Source organism: Antechinus flavipes, chromosome 3, assembly GCF_016432865.1.
Source record: "Antechinus flavipes isolate AdamAnt ecotype Samford, QLD, Australia chromosome 3, AdamAnt_v2, whole genome shotgun sequence".
Taxonomy (NCBI): Eukaryota; Metazoa; Chordata; class Mammalia; order Dasyuromorphia; family Dasyuridae; genus Antechinus; species Antechinus flavipes.
This window is the reverse complement of record NC_067400.1, coordinates 622,236,730-622,253,137: the sequence shown is the minus strand read 5'-3', so window position 1 is coordinate 622,253,137 and position 16,408 is coordinate 622,236,730. Positions and strand designations below refer to the sequence as shown.

The window sequence follows — 16,408 nt, the reverse complement described above, 5'->3', positions numbered from 1 at the left end:
AGGAATAGGCAAAAAGGAGCAATTATATTATAAAAGTGGATTGTGAAAGGAAGAACTGACACAGAAAAAGCAGATAGGGGTAGAGGGCTAATAATGTTGGAACCTTATTTTCTGGGTTGAAGGATTGAGGAATCAATATGTACATCTGAAATCTTCTGAACAGTAGAGAAGTGAGAAAACTGGGTGGGGACAAGGTGAGGAGGGACTTTTAGAGGGGTATGTAAATTAGGATTTGAGTAAGGAGGGGGACAGCATGAGGGAGGAATTGTGGATTGGATTTGGGAGGGTAAGGAAGAGGGAAAGAGTCGGACTCTTGTTGGGATGAATGGGAGATGGAGAATGGGGAGGAAGATAAAGTGACCAGAATAAGGTAAAAAGAAGCTAAGAAAGAAAAGTGAGTAAAAATAAGATGAAGGAAATTCAAAAATTGTAGCTATAACTTTGAATGTGAATGGAATGTTTATAAACGTTCTCTTTATATAGACAAAGTAGAAATTGCAGGGATCCCCACGAGTTGGGAAATGATTCAGCAAGTTGTATTGTATGATTGTGATAGACTACTAATGTCCTATAATAATAAGAAGCTCAATGATCTTAGAAAGACTTGCACAAAATGGTGAAGACCAGAGTGAGCAGAGCCAAGAAAACATTGTATATAATAATTACTTTAATAATATATTGCTTTAAGAAAGACTTTGAATTACTGTCATTTTGACTATTAGAAATACAAGGACATATGAAGATGTTATCTTCATCCAAGTAAAGAATTGTTAAAAAGAAATATGTGCAGAATAATTTTACATATATATATATATATATATATGTATGTATGTATATATGTATATGTGTGTGTGTATATATGTGTATATATATATATATATATATATATATATATATATATATATATACACATATATATACACACACACCTGTTTGTGTCTAATGGTAGCCATCTATAAGATTGACTGGGGAAGAGGGAAGAAAAAAAGGGAAAAAAGGAAATACATATGATAACTTTACTATATATTTAAAAGGACTAACAAGTTGTATATAATTGATTTGTAGTTTCATGTACAATCTTTTTTTTAATTTTCCTAACTATGTGAATGCTTGTTTTATTCCAAAATTAAAAATAAAATAAGTTCTAAAAATCATGATGATGATACTGTCTTTGATGATACAATCTTTGGTTGGCTAAGGGAACTTTTTGCTCCTGAATCTGGTATATTTACATATTTTGCAAATGGACTTCTTTCTCCCTCAAACTTTTCTATTCGTTTCTGATCTCTTCACTGCATTGGAAAACATGTCTTGCCCTTCAACTACGAGGAAAGATCAGTTCTTGAGAGAATGAATCAGCTTCATGTTGACCTATCAAGAAATCAACTAGGAAAGGAACATGAAGGTAGAATTATCCAGATGAAACACTTTGAGTTTTTTCAGCACTTCAATCAGTGAATAAATCATCTCAAGGACTCAGTAAATTCAAGTGACTCATTTTATTGATTTCTTTGAATTGTAACTTATTGACCTAAATAAATGAAATGACTTTTAGAATAGTCATCATTTTTAGCCACAGATCCAGTCTTTGGCTTTATATTTATACAATCTTTTTTCTAAAACTTGTCTTTCCGAGTATCAGGTGGGAAAAGCATAATAATACTGATGTGGGAAGGAAAGAATCAAACTTTTACTAAAGAGTTCATCCTTTTAGGATTATTGCATTCAAACCCATATGAATTCATATTCTTAACACTTATTCTTATCATTTTTATGGTGGCAGTTATGGGGAAGACAATCTTGATTCTTCTGATTTGCCTCAAAATCCAGCTCCATATTCCTCAGTCATCTCTCCTTCATAGATATCTTGTACATCTTCAACATTGTTCCCAATATGTCCAGTAATTTCATATCTGGCAGGAAGTCCATCACATTTGCAGGTTGTGGGGTTCAGATCTTCCTCTCCCTCATCTTTTTGGGTTCTGAATGCCTTCTTCTCTCAGCCATGCCCTATGATTATTTTGTAGTCATTTGCCACTCACTACATTATTCCATCCTCATGAACCATCAGATCAGTGTCCTTATGGCTGCTGGATGCTGGCTTGTGTCAACCATCAATTCTACAATTCACACAACATATATTGCACCTCTCTTTTTGTGGCAGAGGAACCACTGACCACTTTTTTTTTTTAAGTCCCAGCCATTTTTAACTCTCCTGCATTCACACATTTTGAAGGAAGAATGAATGTGAGTGCTTTATTCTTCCTCCTCATTCCCTTTCCCATCATTCTTGCCTCTTATGATCAGATTCTCTATACTGCACTTCACATAAAATCTATGGATGCCCAGAGAAAAGCCTTGTTTACTTGTTCCTCCCACCTGGCTGCGCTATGGACAATGTATTTTTACATGAGACGAAAGTCATATCGCACTCCAGGTCAGGACAAGTGCTTAGCCATCTCATACACGATTCTCACTCCCATGCTCAATCCTATCATCTATAGTCTCAGAAATAAAGATGTCTTGTGTTCCCTGAAGAAGGTTTTAAGAAAGACTCCTCTACATAGATTTTATTTTAAATCAGATTTTATGTCCATTGATGACCTATTAGAAATGTGTAGAAAATATCCCAAATAGTATTCCTGCATTTTGGGAGTTGACAACAAAAATGATCCTTCTTGCTATCTTTAAATATACGATGAAATCATCGAAATAAGCTACATATTGTAAAGGGCTGAATCTCTGGCAAATGCACTTGGATAACTGAGCACTTAAGACTAATTACCAATTGGACAATACTCTATTAGCATTTGCTTGGAAAATGGCCTGCCCCACCATTCTGTGTTGGCTCAATCTGTTGGCCTATAGAGAGATTTGGAGGAGGGATTAAAGAGTGGAGTAGACAAGCCACGGTGACTGGGGGCAATAGAAGAAAGAGAAGATTCTTATGTCCACTCTCTCTCCTCTCCCTTCGACAAAAAATAAAGATCAAGGACTTTTGCTTATCCTGACTCCGACTGATTTTAAACTATCTTCACAACACACATAAAGGAAAAGTCCCCTTGCTCAAACAGAGAATAGCAGCACTCTTTTGTGAGTTCAGCTTCACTATTCTGTGCAGAAGAAAGCCCAAAATGTCAAGGGCCCCAACACTCCTGGTAGTTTTGTGGGGCAGCAGTTTCAAAAGCTACTCCCCATATGGGGGTTGTTAACTTATAGTCCTGTGGATCATTGCATCTTTCATTAAATGATACTAAAGGTAACTTTCAATTTAAAAATTTCAGTCTTCCCAGTACTGAGAAGAACATAAAATCTGACTCAATGGAAAATACTGTAATTTAGAATCTATCAGAGATCTAATGTGTTATGCTGGGCTAGTCACTTCTCCCCAGAAATCAGTGTCCATGATGATGGATGAAGAAGGAGTTGAAGGAAATGATTTCTCACGTGGTGTCCTCCACTGATATTCTATCATTAATCTCTTGGTAAGTGAGGCCATGCCATGTTATTCCTTTGTGGCCTTTCATTGGTAGATATACAAGCCAACAGTGATCTCAAGAGAGAAGACCAAATTTTTGCGGGTCCAGAGCCAGGCTACTCTCCAAATAAACAAAGCACAGATTAAGTGTTAATTATAGGGCAAGGGATCTCCCCAAGGAGTTGGACAGCAGGGACAGTGACTTCAGAAAGAGGAACCACTAGCACAAAGGAGCTTGTAAGAGACTGTGTATAGTATTACAATCTATCTTTTATTACATTCATTAACTTTGAACAAGTTGTCAGAGCTGAGAAATGGCATACTAAGGATATGATGAGCACCATCACTTATAGAGGTGAGAGGACATTGGAATTATACTATGTGTGTAAGTAGGGGGCCTTTGAAGTATGGCTGGGCAAATCCTTTCCTACTGAAGGCTAGAAAGTGGGAGAAGCTCTACTAAATTACAATAGCAGCTTACATTTTATAGCATTTTCCAATATGCAGAGGGCTTTTCTCTCCACAATTTTTTATGTAGGCAATCTAAACATTGCTACTCATTTCTAGATAAAAGAAGAGAAATATAAAGAAATTTTTTTAAAAAGTAATAATTTAATAATTAGTAAGTGATAGATATGAGCTCAAAGCTCATTTGTAAATATTGTCTTATTATACGTGATATGATGGGATTTAAATCAGAAAAAAAAAGATAATTTCTAGATATGTATGTGAGAGAACTTAGAATTACAGGAACTGTGAAATTTCCCTGTTAAAAGGAAGAACAGTTTCCTCCACCAAGGCAAGTGTATGCATGAGCATCCTTAAATGTAGCAGAAAACCCTTTCCTCTGGAAGCCTCTTCCCAGCCCAGTATTCCAGATTTGCTTGAGAGAGACTCTTGGTGGTCATGTATAGTTTGCATGTGGGACAATGTGGGAAGATGTCACTTTAGACAATTCCATATGCAGCATCAGGAATTCAAGTCATCAAACAAGATTGGGGTTATGCCCCAAATTAGATGATGGAGAGAGGTTTAAGTCTGGGATTCCCCCAGCCTGCACCTGCTTTCAAAGGAATGTATAGTAGTAGAAGGACTAAATGTATGAGAAATGAGAGGAAGTAGTAACTGTCATCAGGATATGGCAGCTTAAGGTGCTCTTGAAGTGAGGTCAGAGCAATATTCATCACCATCTGAGACCTCCTGTCACTTGAGCTGGTTCCTGGTCATTCTATCTCACCAGATCTCCAAACCCTTATCTGTAGCATAAGAAAACTGCCTTATCTTTGAGGTCCTTTCCAACATTATATTGAAAAAGAAAGATAATCTTTGAACTCAGTAGAACAACTGTTGGGTGCCTTCAGGGCTGGAAATGGTTATAGTTATTCTGAGGTAAGGAAAACATGAGATTTAAATTGACTAATTTCTTATAGTGACTCTGATCTGCATGAGACAGCAGGGAATAGGGATGAGGAGCAAGGCAAGGGGGATTTTTCCCCTGCAAGCTACTGAGGAGGTTATAGGGTCTGATCATGGCTTGTGTAGGTGTGGAGGAAAGGGGAACTAGTTATGCCACAAAGAAGATTTTCCTGAATTTTGTAGTATTTAGCCCATTTATTGGATCGAATAATATTATTATGATGATAAAAATTATTTATTCTGAGATCACATTTCATCCTTACTGTACCCAGGTGGAATGGTTGAGTCAATCCAATGGCACATCTATGAAGCAGTGTGGCTGGATTATACTTCAATAAGAATATTCAGTTAAAATGTCCTGCTTGCTATTCCTTGATAAGTGGAGTCTGATTTATTATTTTATTATTATCATTTTAGTTGTATCTGTCTCTTTTTGACTCTATTTGGGATTTTCGTGTCAAAGGTACTGAAGTGGCTTGTCTTTGCCTTCTCCAAATCATTTCACAGATGAGGAAACTGAGGCACACAAAATGAAGTGGTTTGTTCAGTGTTACCCAGCTAGTGTTTGAGAGAGTCTTTCTGTCTTCAATACCACCTAGCAACCAAAATTTGAATAGTCAGACTAATTAGTATTTTGGTATTACATATATCAAGATCTCATTTAGACAGGAAAAACTTAGTTAAATATCAGTATGATAATAATATTTAGGAAAGAAAGAGCCCATGGAAACTAAGTTTATACATGTAAATACAAAGTTTCATTGAGGGTGAACCTTTCCAAAGTATATATATAGAGAAAATAGCAGAGAAAGGATATAAATTCAGATTTTTTGACATTAGATTTAAAGTAATAATGCTAATAGTGATTATTTATTTTTTTGGTGTTCAGATCTGTTCTTTCACAAATGTGGAAAGCCCTCCACCAATGTGAATCAGCAACTCCTTCATAATGCTGAGCTATGGAGAGTTTGGGATAGTGAAATTTATCACTATCTTTTAGTTGGTCAGAGACAAAATTTGAACTCTGACCCCAGTGCTGGCTTTTCTGCTGCTTAATATTGTTTAAAAAAAAAAAAGGAAGAGATTATATTGTCATCTTCCTTTACACTTGGCGTACATCTCCCCTCCATATCCCACCGTCCTTCCAAAGAGCCATCCCTTACAACAAAGAATCTAATATCAAACAAACAAACAAAAAAGAATAAGTTCCCTAACACAACACAATTGTCTTAATAGTAATAATGGAACAAGATTTTATAAATGTTTACAAGTTAAGGAGTGTCATGGTGGATAGAGTGTCAGGGTTGGAGTTGGTGGAAACTGAACCCAAACCTGGCCCTAGAAACTTACTGTGTAAGCCTGAGTAACCCATCTAACCCTTAATACCTCAGTTTCTTCAACTGTAAAAAGATCTGGAGAAGGAAATGGAAAACCATTCTACTATCTTTGTTAAGAAAATCCCACATAGGGTCCTGAAGAGTCACACATGACTGAACAACAACAACCATAGGACAGTGTTTTTATATGTTGGTAGGCACTCCCTCTTGCTTCTCTCCCTCAGTTCTGATTCTCTCTTTCTCACCTCAGCACTCCACCATGACCATCACTGACTTCAGGCCAGGTCATCTATTCACTGTATCACCTAGATGCCCTTATACAACTAATAATAACCCATTATTATAATTTTATTTAAAGCATTTTCAGGTGCTTTATTTCACTGATGTTTTCCCAAAGCCCCATAAGTTAAGAATGAAAACCTTTCATGATGAAAGAGATGAAAGGGCTTTCCTGCCGTGAGCCAAGAAAATTGTGACAGAGCCAGAATTCCAGCCCAGTTCTTCCACTTCTAAGATTGGTGGCTTTGGGAGATTTCCACTGGGACCATTTCACTGCTGGAGAATGAACTAGGGACCAGGTGGACAGGCTTATCTCTCTGGTTCCAATGCAAAGGTTGCTTTTCATTGAAGATTTCTCTTCGTTCAAATGAGAATCACTGGAAAGAATGAGTGAACTGAATCTTCAACAAATGTAACCAAATTAACCTAAAAATTTTACTCCCAAAACACTCTAGTAAACTCAATTCATCTTTTTTTTAATTAATTAATTTATTTTTAAAAGTCTTTCTTTCTAAATGAGTTTAGGCTTACTCAGTTACTCGTGAAAAGAATGCTTTTGATTCAAAATTTTCCTATTTTGTTTTAGTTTCTAAAGAACCTGATGTTAAAAGCATATGAGCTTGAGACAAACATGGATCATCCATCCTGAGCCCTTCAGTCTTCCATTTCAACCTAGGAATTACATTTCCAAAAAGCTTTTTCATAGAACATACACATATGTTTCTTCATGCACACTGGCTCTCGTGCATAACAAGTGAATTTATATCTATATGAGTCAGTGCCATGTAATGAATAAAAGTGGCTTCAGGGAAGACCTGAATATAAAACTGCTGTGACACATGGTCCTCTGCACTCCCTTTAAGTACACAAACTGGAAAGAAATGCTGACCTGCCTTGGTAGAAGGATTCACCTCAACTTTGAATTCCTTATATTACAGAACTCACATGGCCCCTGAAGAATAAGAATAATTGCATTCATGCCTTTATATATATATGTGTGTGTGTGTGTGTGTGTCTGCCTGTGTGTCTATGAGTGTTTATTGTGTTTTGAATGTGTATGGGTATGTGTAGGTGTTTTTGTATTGGAGGGAGATGTCATTTGCCACTTTCTTACTCTGTCACCAACTTGATACCCAGATTTCCAGTTATTCTTCAGGGTCTCTAATTTTCTAAAAAGGGAAAATTCTCCATCAATAGCCTAACCTGAACCCATCAGCTGTTTAGTGCTCAGTGTTCTTAAGTCACTCACATGTTCCAGTGCTAGAAACATCATGTCAATAAATTGCCCTATGGATATATTCATCATTCAAGTCGCCTTCCAATGTATTGCCTTCTTTATTTAAATTTAGGATAACAGAGAGTAGGAATTTTCTTTTTACATGTGTATCCCAGTGTCTGGCACATAGTATGAACTTAATTAATATATTTTTAATTGTTTTAATGTACATACACATGTATGCATATTTGCCTTAATCCACTGGAGAAGAAAATGTCAAAACCTTCCAGTAACCTTGACAAGAAAACCAAAACAGGGTGGTTCACAGAGTCACAAAGTTTTGGACATAACTAAATGACTGAGCAATAATGTCTATGTGTATGTATACATATGTTTGTGTATTTGCATCTCTGTGGGATTTACATCCCATTTCTCCTTTCACATCAACTGCTATAATTACATTTGAAAGACAAAAACAAAACAAAACTGAGAAATGTCCATGACATTGGGGCTACAGAAGTAAGCACAGAATCAGAAATACTTGCCTTCTACTCCTATTTCTGACACATCTTGCTGAATGAGTCTGGGAAGTTGGACACCTCTCTTAAGTCTCTAAATTACAAAACAGTTCCTGAGGCACATTCAGAGAGGGAATTCATCACATAGAATTCCCTAGAGAATGGAAATCACAAGTCTAGGCATTGAAAAGCAATATATAACTCAATGCAGATACACATTTTACATATACACACACACACGTGTGTGTGTGTGTGTGTGTGTGTGTGTACCGCTCCAAAATAGCTTTCTAGTCACTTTTTTTATCTTTCAGGAAAATAACTAAGTTCTTTATGGAGGAATGGAATCAAACTACCACTGGTTTCTTCTTACTGGGACTATTTCCCCAAACAAAAACTGGCCTGCTTCTCTTCCTCTTGGTTGTCTTCATCTTCCTAATCGCCTTCTTGGGTAACTCAACCATGATTTTCCTCATTTGGATGGATCGCCATCTCCACACCCCCATGTATTTCCTACTCAGTCAGCTCTCCCTCATGGACCTCATGTACATTTGCAGTACGGTTCCCAAGATGGCCATCAACTTCCTGTCTGGGAACAATTCTATCTCTTTAGTAGGTTGTGCTTTCCAAAGTGTCAGCTTCTTAACCATGGCATGTGCTGAGGGGTTACTCCTGGCTTCCATGGCCTATGACCGTTATGTAGCCATTTGCCGTCCCCTCCATTATCCTATTCTCATGAACAGGAAAATGTGTTTGCTGATGATTGCTGGGTCCTGGGTCTCTGCATCCATCAATTCCATTTTCCATACAGTGTATGCACTCTGTATGCCCTATTGCAAGTCCAGAGTCATTAATCATTTTTTCTGTGATATCCCTGCCATGGTGCCTCTGGCCTGTATAGATACCTGGGCCTATGAGTACACTGTGCTCTTCAGCACCAACTTGTTTCTTTTGGTCCCCTTCATTGGTATCATGGCTTCCTATGGCCGGGTTCTCTATGCTGTTTACCACATGCGTTCAACACAGGGGAGGAAGAAAGCTTTCACGACTTGTTCTACCCACCTGACTGTGGTCAGCTTCTACTATGCCCCATTTGTGTACACATATCTAAGGCCCCCATCTCTGCGTTCTCCAGAAGAGGACAAGAACTTGGCCGTCTTCTACACCATCCTCACCCCTATGCTTAATCCCATCATATATAGCTTGAGAAATAAGGAGGTGTTGGGGGCTCTCCAGAGAGTCTTTGGGAAATCCTTATCTCAAAAAGAATAATTGGGGCCAAAAAAAATCACAGAAATAGAACTACAAATAATCTCACCAATTGTATAACTGAACTACTTTATTTGACAGATTTGACACAATTTGTACTCATTCATCAATCCTAATTAATGATTATTTTAAATTAAATTTTATTTATCTCTATAAAGATGTATTTTTTCCTCTCTTTCTGCCATGTTCCCCCAGAAACAAATATTCAAACCTTTGTAGCAACTGTGGAAAAGTTTATCAAAATAAACCTCATAACTGGCTGTCTCCAAAAATGTGTGTCACATTCTGTCTATTGGTCAATAAATATTCTGTTAAAAGATGAATAACAGTCTTTATTACCAGTACTTTCAAGTTTTGATTTGTCTTTTTGATTATAAGATTTTTTAATTATTCCAATTGCTTTTTAAAGCAGTATTATTGTTATTTTAGAAATTATAGTGCAAATTTTGCTTATATTCCTCTTCATCAGTTTACAGATGTCTTCAATTTCTTTGAAACTGTCTCCTATGTACTTGTAGCATGATCATATTTTATTTTACTCATATACAATCATTTGTTCTCCATGTTATATGAATCTAGTTACTTTCCACTTGTCTCCCAAAAAGATCTGCCAGAAATAATTTTATATTTTTCTTGACCTTTTGTGGCTATAGGCCTTGTAATCAGAGTATGCACAATTTGATAACCTTGGCATTATAGTTCTAAATTCCTTTCCAAAACATCCATAAAAGTTCATCATTAAACCAGCAGCATTATTGAACCTATTTTCCCATTGGCTCTATAATGTTGGCCATTTTCCTAATTTCCAATCTGTTAAATTATATGTGAATTTTTAAATTGCTCTAATTTTCATTTCTCTAGTTATTGGTGATTTAATACATTTTTTCATATCACTAGTAATAGCTTGGAGTTTTCCCTTGATAAAAATTCTGTCATCAAAATATCTGTGATAAAGAAAAACTAAGACCAAAAGCTTTGAATGTAAATGACCCGCAATAGAAGTCAATGATCCCTCAGTGATCAGAGACTCACCTCAGCAGAGAGAGCAGTCTTTTAAACACTTTTTCTCATAAGATTCAGTGTTGTTAAAATGGGATAATAATTTGTAGAGGAGGAGTGAAAGTATAGCATTGACTTAAATTTTTAATAAACATGCTAATACGGAAAAGGGGGTTTCCAAAGTCCAGGGTGATGAGTAAAATAGGAAGTTAATCAAAGTTCTTTAGACAGTATATTTTTAGGCAATCTTGCACATCACAATGGTCTGGTTCTATATTTGTGACCAGGCAGAACATATTATGACTACATTGATTCAATGAAATTGGGATTTACCCAAGAAAAAGGGGAAAGTTAACCTCTTATAAAGAAGTCAAGCTATCTTATATATCCGAATGCTAACTATATAGAATAAAGTGGGGTATCAATTTTCAATTTCATAACTCCCTTTTTTCCTTTTTTTTTTCTATGTCTTTTATCATTTATCAATTAGGGAATGGCTCTTATTCTTATAAGTGTGAATCAGTTGTTTATTCTTCATTTTTGAGGCAATCAACCAATTTTATTAAGTGTTTCCTGTGTTTCTGATATTATGTTTCTTGGGATACAAATACAAAAGTGAAATAACCCAAATTTTTAATCAATTTGAAGTTTCCTGGGGATTACAACAAGTTCATATATTAGTAAATAAAGTATTTGTGCAAACTTAATGCAAAGTACTTAGAAACATATGTAGATAATTATATGCAGACATGTATATGTATATGCTTAGACAGATATGTGTATACATTCATATATCTAAAGACTTTCATTTCCAAATCCAACTGAAACAATTACTTTTTGGATATTTCCAATGGAAGTCCCAAAGGTATTTAAGATTCAGTGCCTGTGGTGATATTTATTTATGATTTCCCCCCCAAAAGCAAATTTATTCTAAATTTCTTTATTCTTCTGGAAGGTAAAACCATTGCTATCAATACACTTAGAATCATCCCTGCCACCTCACTTTTTTTTCACCCACCATATCCAATCAGTTGCAAAGTCTTACCCACTGTTTTCAAATCATTCTCCTTTTTTCTTACTACCATGACCACTACCCAAATTCATGTTCATATCAACTGTGTCTGTCTATGCTACAAAAGTAATATCAAAAATATCTCCTGATAGCTAGTATATCCTCTCTCTAGTCCATCCACCATTCAGCTTCCAAAATGATTATCTTTAAGCATAAATTCAGATTATGATAGTCTCTTATTCAATAAACTCCAAAGGCTCCCTGGTATCTCTTGGATAAGATGTAACTTTTTCCATTTTGCATTGAAAACATTTCATCCCAACTCTATCCATTTTCATTCTGTATTACTCTGCTTCATATGAATCTAGAGACTGAGATTACTCCCCAAGAAAATGGAATCAAGATCATGGTTCTTCAGGTTTTGAGATAAGAGAGAATAAGAATTGAGAATTAGAAAATAGAGCAGAAATGTGATATGATGAAAAGGAGGCTTGTGTGTATCCATGGAGACCAGGATGAAATCAATCAATAAATGTTTATTAAGCAATCCCTAGGTGTTAGGAACTATATGAGATGCTGAGCATGAAAGCACAAAGAATGAAAAAAAGCCTATTTCTTATGTTTTATTCTAATATGGAATATGGACAGTACATATAAAGCTATACACAGCACATAGTAAATAATAGAAATGCATGTACCTTGCATATAGTTACATATGTGTATATGTATATATACATATATGTGCCCTTTGAATTCAAGGAAATTAGAAACCAAGAGCACGAGCTGAGAGAGTTGATGAAGAGGAGATAAGAAAGTACAGTAAATACAGGTGAATCTAAGTTGAAATCAATAATTTCAGTAAGTCTTGAGACATATTCTATCTTATGAAAGTTGTTATTAACCAAATGCTAGGCAGTAACTGTCTAAAGTTTAGCCACTCTCACTAGAGAACAAGGTTGTCTTAGGACAAGTGGGTTTCCAAGTTTTTGAGGGGAAATCTTTGTATTCCTATCCTTATTATATCTTCTCAGAAAATACACCTTTGTAAATGATTTTTAAACCTATATTCAATGATGATTACAGGGATCATAAACATTTTGTTATCTGGCACCAGCTCTCACTATCATTTCTAATTGAAACTTTGATCTTGTTATAAGGGAACTTGTGTAATGGGCTGAAAACTCTAAGCAGATGTCCTGAGGTCAGAGACTTAAGGCCAATTACCAATTGGACAATACTCTATCAGTATATGCTTGGAGAAAGAATGGCCCTACCCATGATGCTGCAGGCTTGATCTGCTGTGTAGGAGATTGGGTGGAGGATTTGGTGGGTGGAGTGAGAAAACCCGAGTCACTCCAGGCAGATTCACCTCTCATTGCTCTCATGATCAAGGACTTTTGCTGATCCTGACTCCCACTGATTCTAAAGTACCCAAGGTGCTAACTTGGTTATCACATTTGGCCCTCAAACTTGGGACCCACGACCCTACTTTCACTGAAGAAGTCTCCGGTGACCAGGAAATTAGGTGAGTATTTTAATAGACAAACAGGGAACTTATTTTGTAAACCTTTTCTGGCTGAAATGGGGCAGATATTGGGAAAAAATTCTCCCCCAACCCCAGCCCCAGCCCCAGCCCCAGCCCCACCCCAACTCCACCCCCAACCCCACCTCAAAGGAAATCTGCCAGGAGTGACTCTGGTTTTCTCACTCCACCCACCAAATGCTCCACCCAATCTCCTATCCAACAGATCAAGCCTGCAACATAGTGGGCAGGGCCATTCTTTCTCCAAGCATATACTGATAGAATATTGGCCAACTGGTAATTGGCCTTAAGTGCTTTGACCTCAGGGAATCTGCTCAGAGTTTTCAGCCCATTACAAAAGTGTGTGTGTGTGTGTGTGTGTGTGTGTGTGTGTGTGTGTGTGTGTGTTAATTCATTCAAGCAATCCTTTAGCTATACTGGGATAACTGGGACAATATGTATATGCTTAGACAGATATGTGTATACATTCATATATCTAAAGCTTCCATTTTGTCACTGGGCTTTGGATTCATCACCTGCCCCATGAAGTCTCTGATTGTTGCAATATTTACTGCAATATTGTTGGTATGGAAATCAAAATCTATATGGCAGATACAGTACTTTGTGGACCAGTGATCAATATAAGTATTTGCTATCTAAGTGGCACAGTGGATAAAGCACCATCCTTAAAATCAGGAAGATTTGTCTTCATGACTTCAAATCTGGCAAAGTTTTGCCAGACACTAGCTACATGACCTTGGGCAAGTAATTTAATGCTGTTTGCCTCATTCCTCGGCTGTAAAATGACCTGGAAAAGGAAATAGCAAACCACTCCAGTATCCTTGCCAAGAAAACCCTCAATGGGGTCACAGAAAATCTAACTGGACTGAAACATAACACAACAATAACAACTCAAAGTGACTGGGAAAACTGAATCAGATTATATTTGTCAATCTCAAAATCCTATCTAAATGCTATTATTAAATGGATCGAACTTTAGGGGTCTCCCTGCAAATCCAGTCCTCACTTGGCATGAACAAAAGGTCTTTGGCCCTTCCATCTGACGTCTTCAAGTCAGTCCTCACAATTCTCATGGGTGAATCATCTACAATTCTACAGAAAACATTTAATTATTCTGTAAAACCTAAAGGGAATAACTGGGCAAAGGGATTCTCTGAAGGACCACAATAAATTCCAAAAGGGACTTTATCTTTGATTCAGATCAACAAATAGGTATTTACTTCAGCAGCAGCATCTTATATTCCATGCATTTTGGGATTTTATAGTGGAAAGTAATAAAGAGACAGCATTACTCTTCACTTTCTCGATTCTCAGGCTGTTTTGCTACCAGATCGTTTTGAGTACAGTAACCAGACAATTTAGTAAACAAGCAGGTTGGAAACATAAAACTGCAATTGTATCAAGATTTTCTTATTTTTTTTAGAATTAAGTGATTGTCTCTTCTATAGATGGCAAAGAATCTCCTAAAAATGTTGTAATGTCTACAGATGCAAGTAAGAATGAAGACATCCCAGGATTTAGGATACTGAATATGTTCATTTCCAGCTTTCATTCTTGCATTTTAACAAAAATCAGAATATTAGGTAAGAATAACCATAGCAAAAACAATTAAAATTATTTTAATAATGTTTGTAATTTATATTACTTTCAATACCAGATACTTTGTAATGAATTTATTAAAACAAAATTTGTTCACTGACTCCTCACATTTTTATGTCCTTTGATATTAACAGAAAATGTGAGGTAGTTGTTTTTCTTATCACCATTTTATAGATGAAAATACTGAAATACAGAGAGGATAAATGAATAGTCTTCGGTAACACAACAGATGAGTACCTGTTGCCTGACTTGAACCTCAGTCTTCATGATTCTTATTCTAGCATACCATGTTGCTGCCCACAGAATCCTAAAATCATTGATTTAGACTTGGGGTGCATCTGAGAAGTTATCTTAGAAGTCCTCCTCTGCCCTTGCCTTCATTAAATTAAGTCTGGTCCTTTATTCCATAATATTTAATATTTAACATTTCTTCCTTCTTTTAAACTAAAATGTTTTCCCTAAAATGTTTGTGCTTCATTTTAGCAAGTTTTATCCTTGTATATCTCTGATCCCAGGACTGCAAGAGCTGCAAGGAGTTATATATAGAGTCCCTAAAGTAATATTTTACATAGCTTATATGTTTATATTTATTAGATTCTATCTTCTGCAATGGTCAGAGGTGAGTGTGCAAAAGATCAGATAGGTCAGAAAATGAGGTAAGAATATAAAAATGGAGTAACATTTAGGTAATATCTTCTCATTGTTTTTTGGTCAGAAGATAGCAAAGTATATATTTCTTTTGTCAGACATTAAGCAAGCCCTTCAACCACTCTGATTTTTTTTTCTATTTCCTTTCAATGTATTGATTGAATTGATGGAAGAGAGGGAGTATTGTTTTCTCTATGGGAGAGGATAGATCCAACTCTATCTGGTAACAAATGTAAGGCTGAATGCTAATGAATATCTTCCCTTTTAGCCTAGGGAACCATCACCTGGCCAACCATAAAGATAAGAATTCTGCTTGAATGTTGACTAAGATTTTCATTACTTAAGATGTTCCAGATAAGAGAAGTTGGTGATATTTGTAGTTTTGGAAAGTGGATGTTTATTCTTCTCTAATGGTGATCAGCTGAACCCAAACAGAAGTATAATTGTCTACAAAACCTAACTCAAAGAGCATTTTCATTGAATGATAAAATTATAAAATACTGTCTTAAGTAAATATTCTGGATGAGTTTAGGTGCTCATAGTCATTTTATTTTAAACAGTCCATAGAGAGGTTATAATTAAATAGGTGTGCTGGGGAATGGATAGTTATTCCTTTCTGTAATTTGTTATGTTATTACCATATTTGTAAACCCAGTAGTCAATCAATAAGTCTACTATGTGTCAGGCACTGTGCTAAACACTGGATATGAGAAGAATAACAAATGACAGTCTGTCTTTGAGGAACTCACACAATCTAATGACTTTGAGCAAGCCCCTAAGCAGTGTCTAATGATTTGAACTGCTTAACTATGTAGAAGGCTTTGAAGTGGAACTAGATAGAGAGATTAGAACTAGATTACCAGGGCCCTGAATATTTTATCAGCAGTGGGGAATCACTGGGTTTGAATTTGCTGAAATAATAACTCTCAAAACAAAATATTGTTTATTAAAATCCATAAATTAAAGCCAGTGTTTATTTTAGAACTCCCTAGAACTAGTCTAAGATTATGACAATAAGCAGAAAAGAACTTAACTGGTTGAATAAGTACAAGATATTGGAAATGTCAGTCACCCAAGTGCATTGAGCAAATAGACAT

General features: G+C 36.1%; 1 protein-coding gene and 1 pseudogene across 1 annotated transcript; both read left to right on the top strand.

Moving 5' to 3' along the window:
• Positions 1 to 1,662: 1,662 nt before the first annotated feature.
• On the top strand, positions 1,663 to 2,637 carry LOC127557592 (olfactory receptor 2AJ1-like; annotated as a pseudogene).
• Positions 2,638 to 8,574: 5,937 nt separating this feature from the next.
• Positions 8,575 to 9,513, top strand: LOC127558227 (olfactory receptor 2L2-like). The gene has a single exon (XM_051991455.1). The coding sequence runs from the start codon at positions 8,575 to 8,577 to the stop codon at positions 9,511 to 9,513; it is 939 nt and encodes a 312-aa protein (XP_051847415.1).
• The last annotated feature ends 6,895 nt before the right edge of the window (positions 9,514 to 16,408 follow it).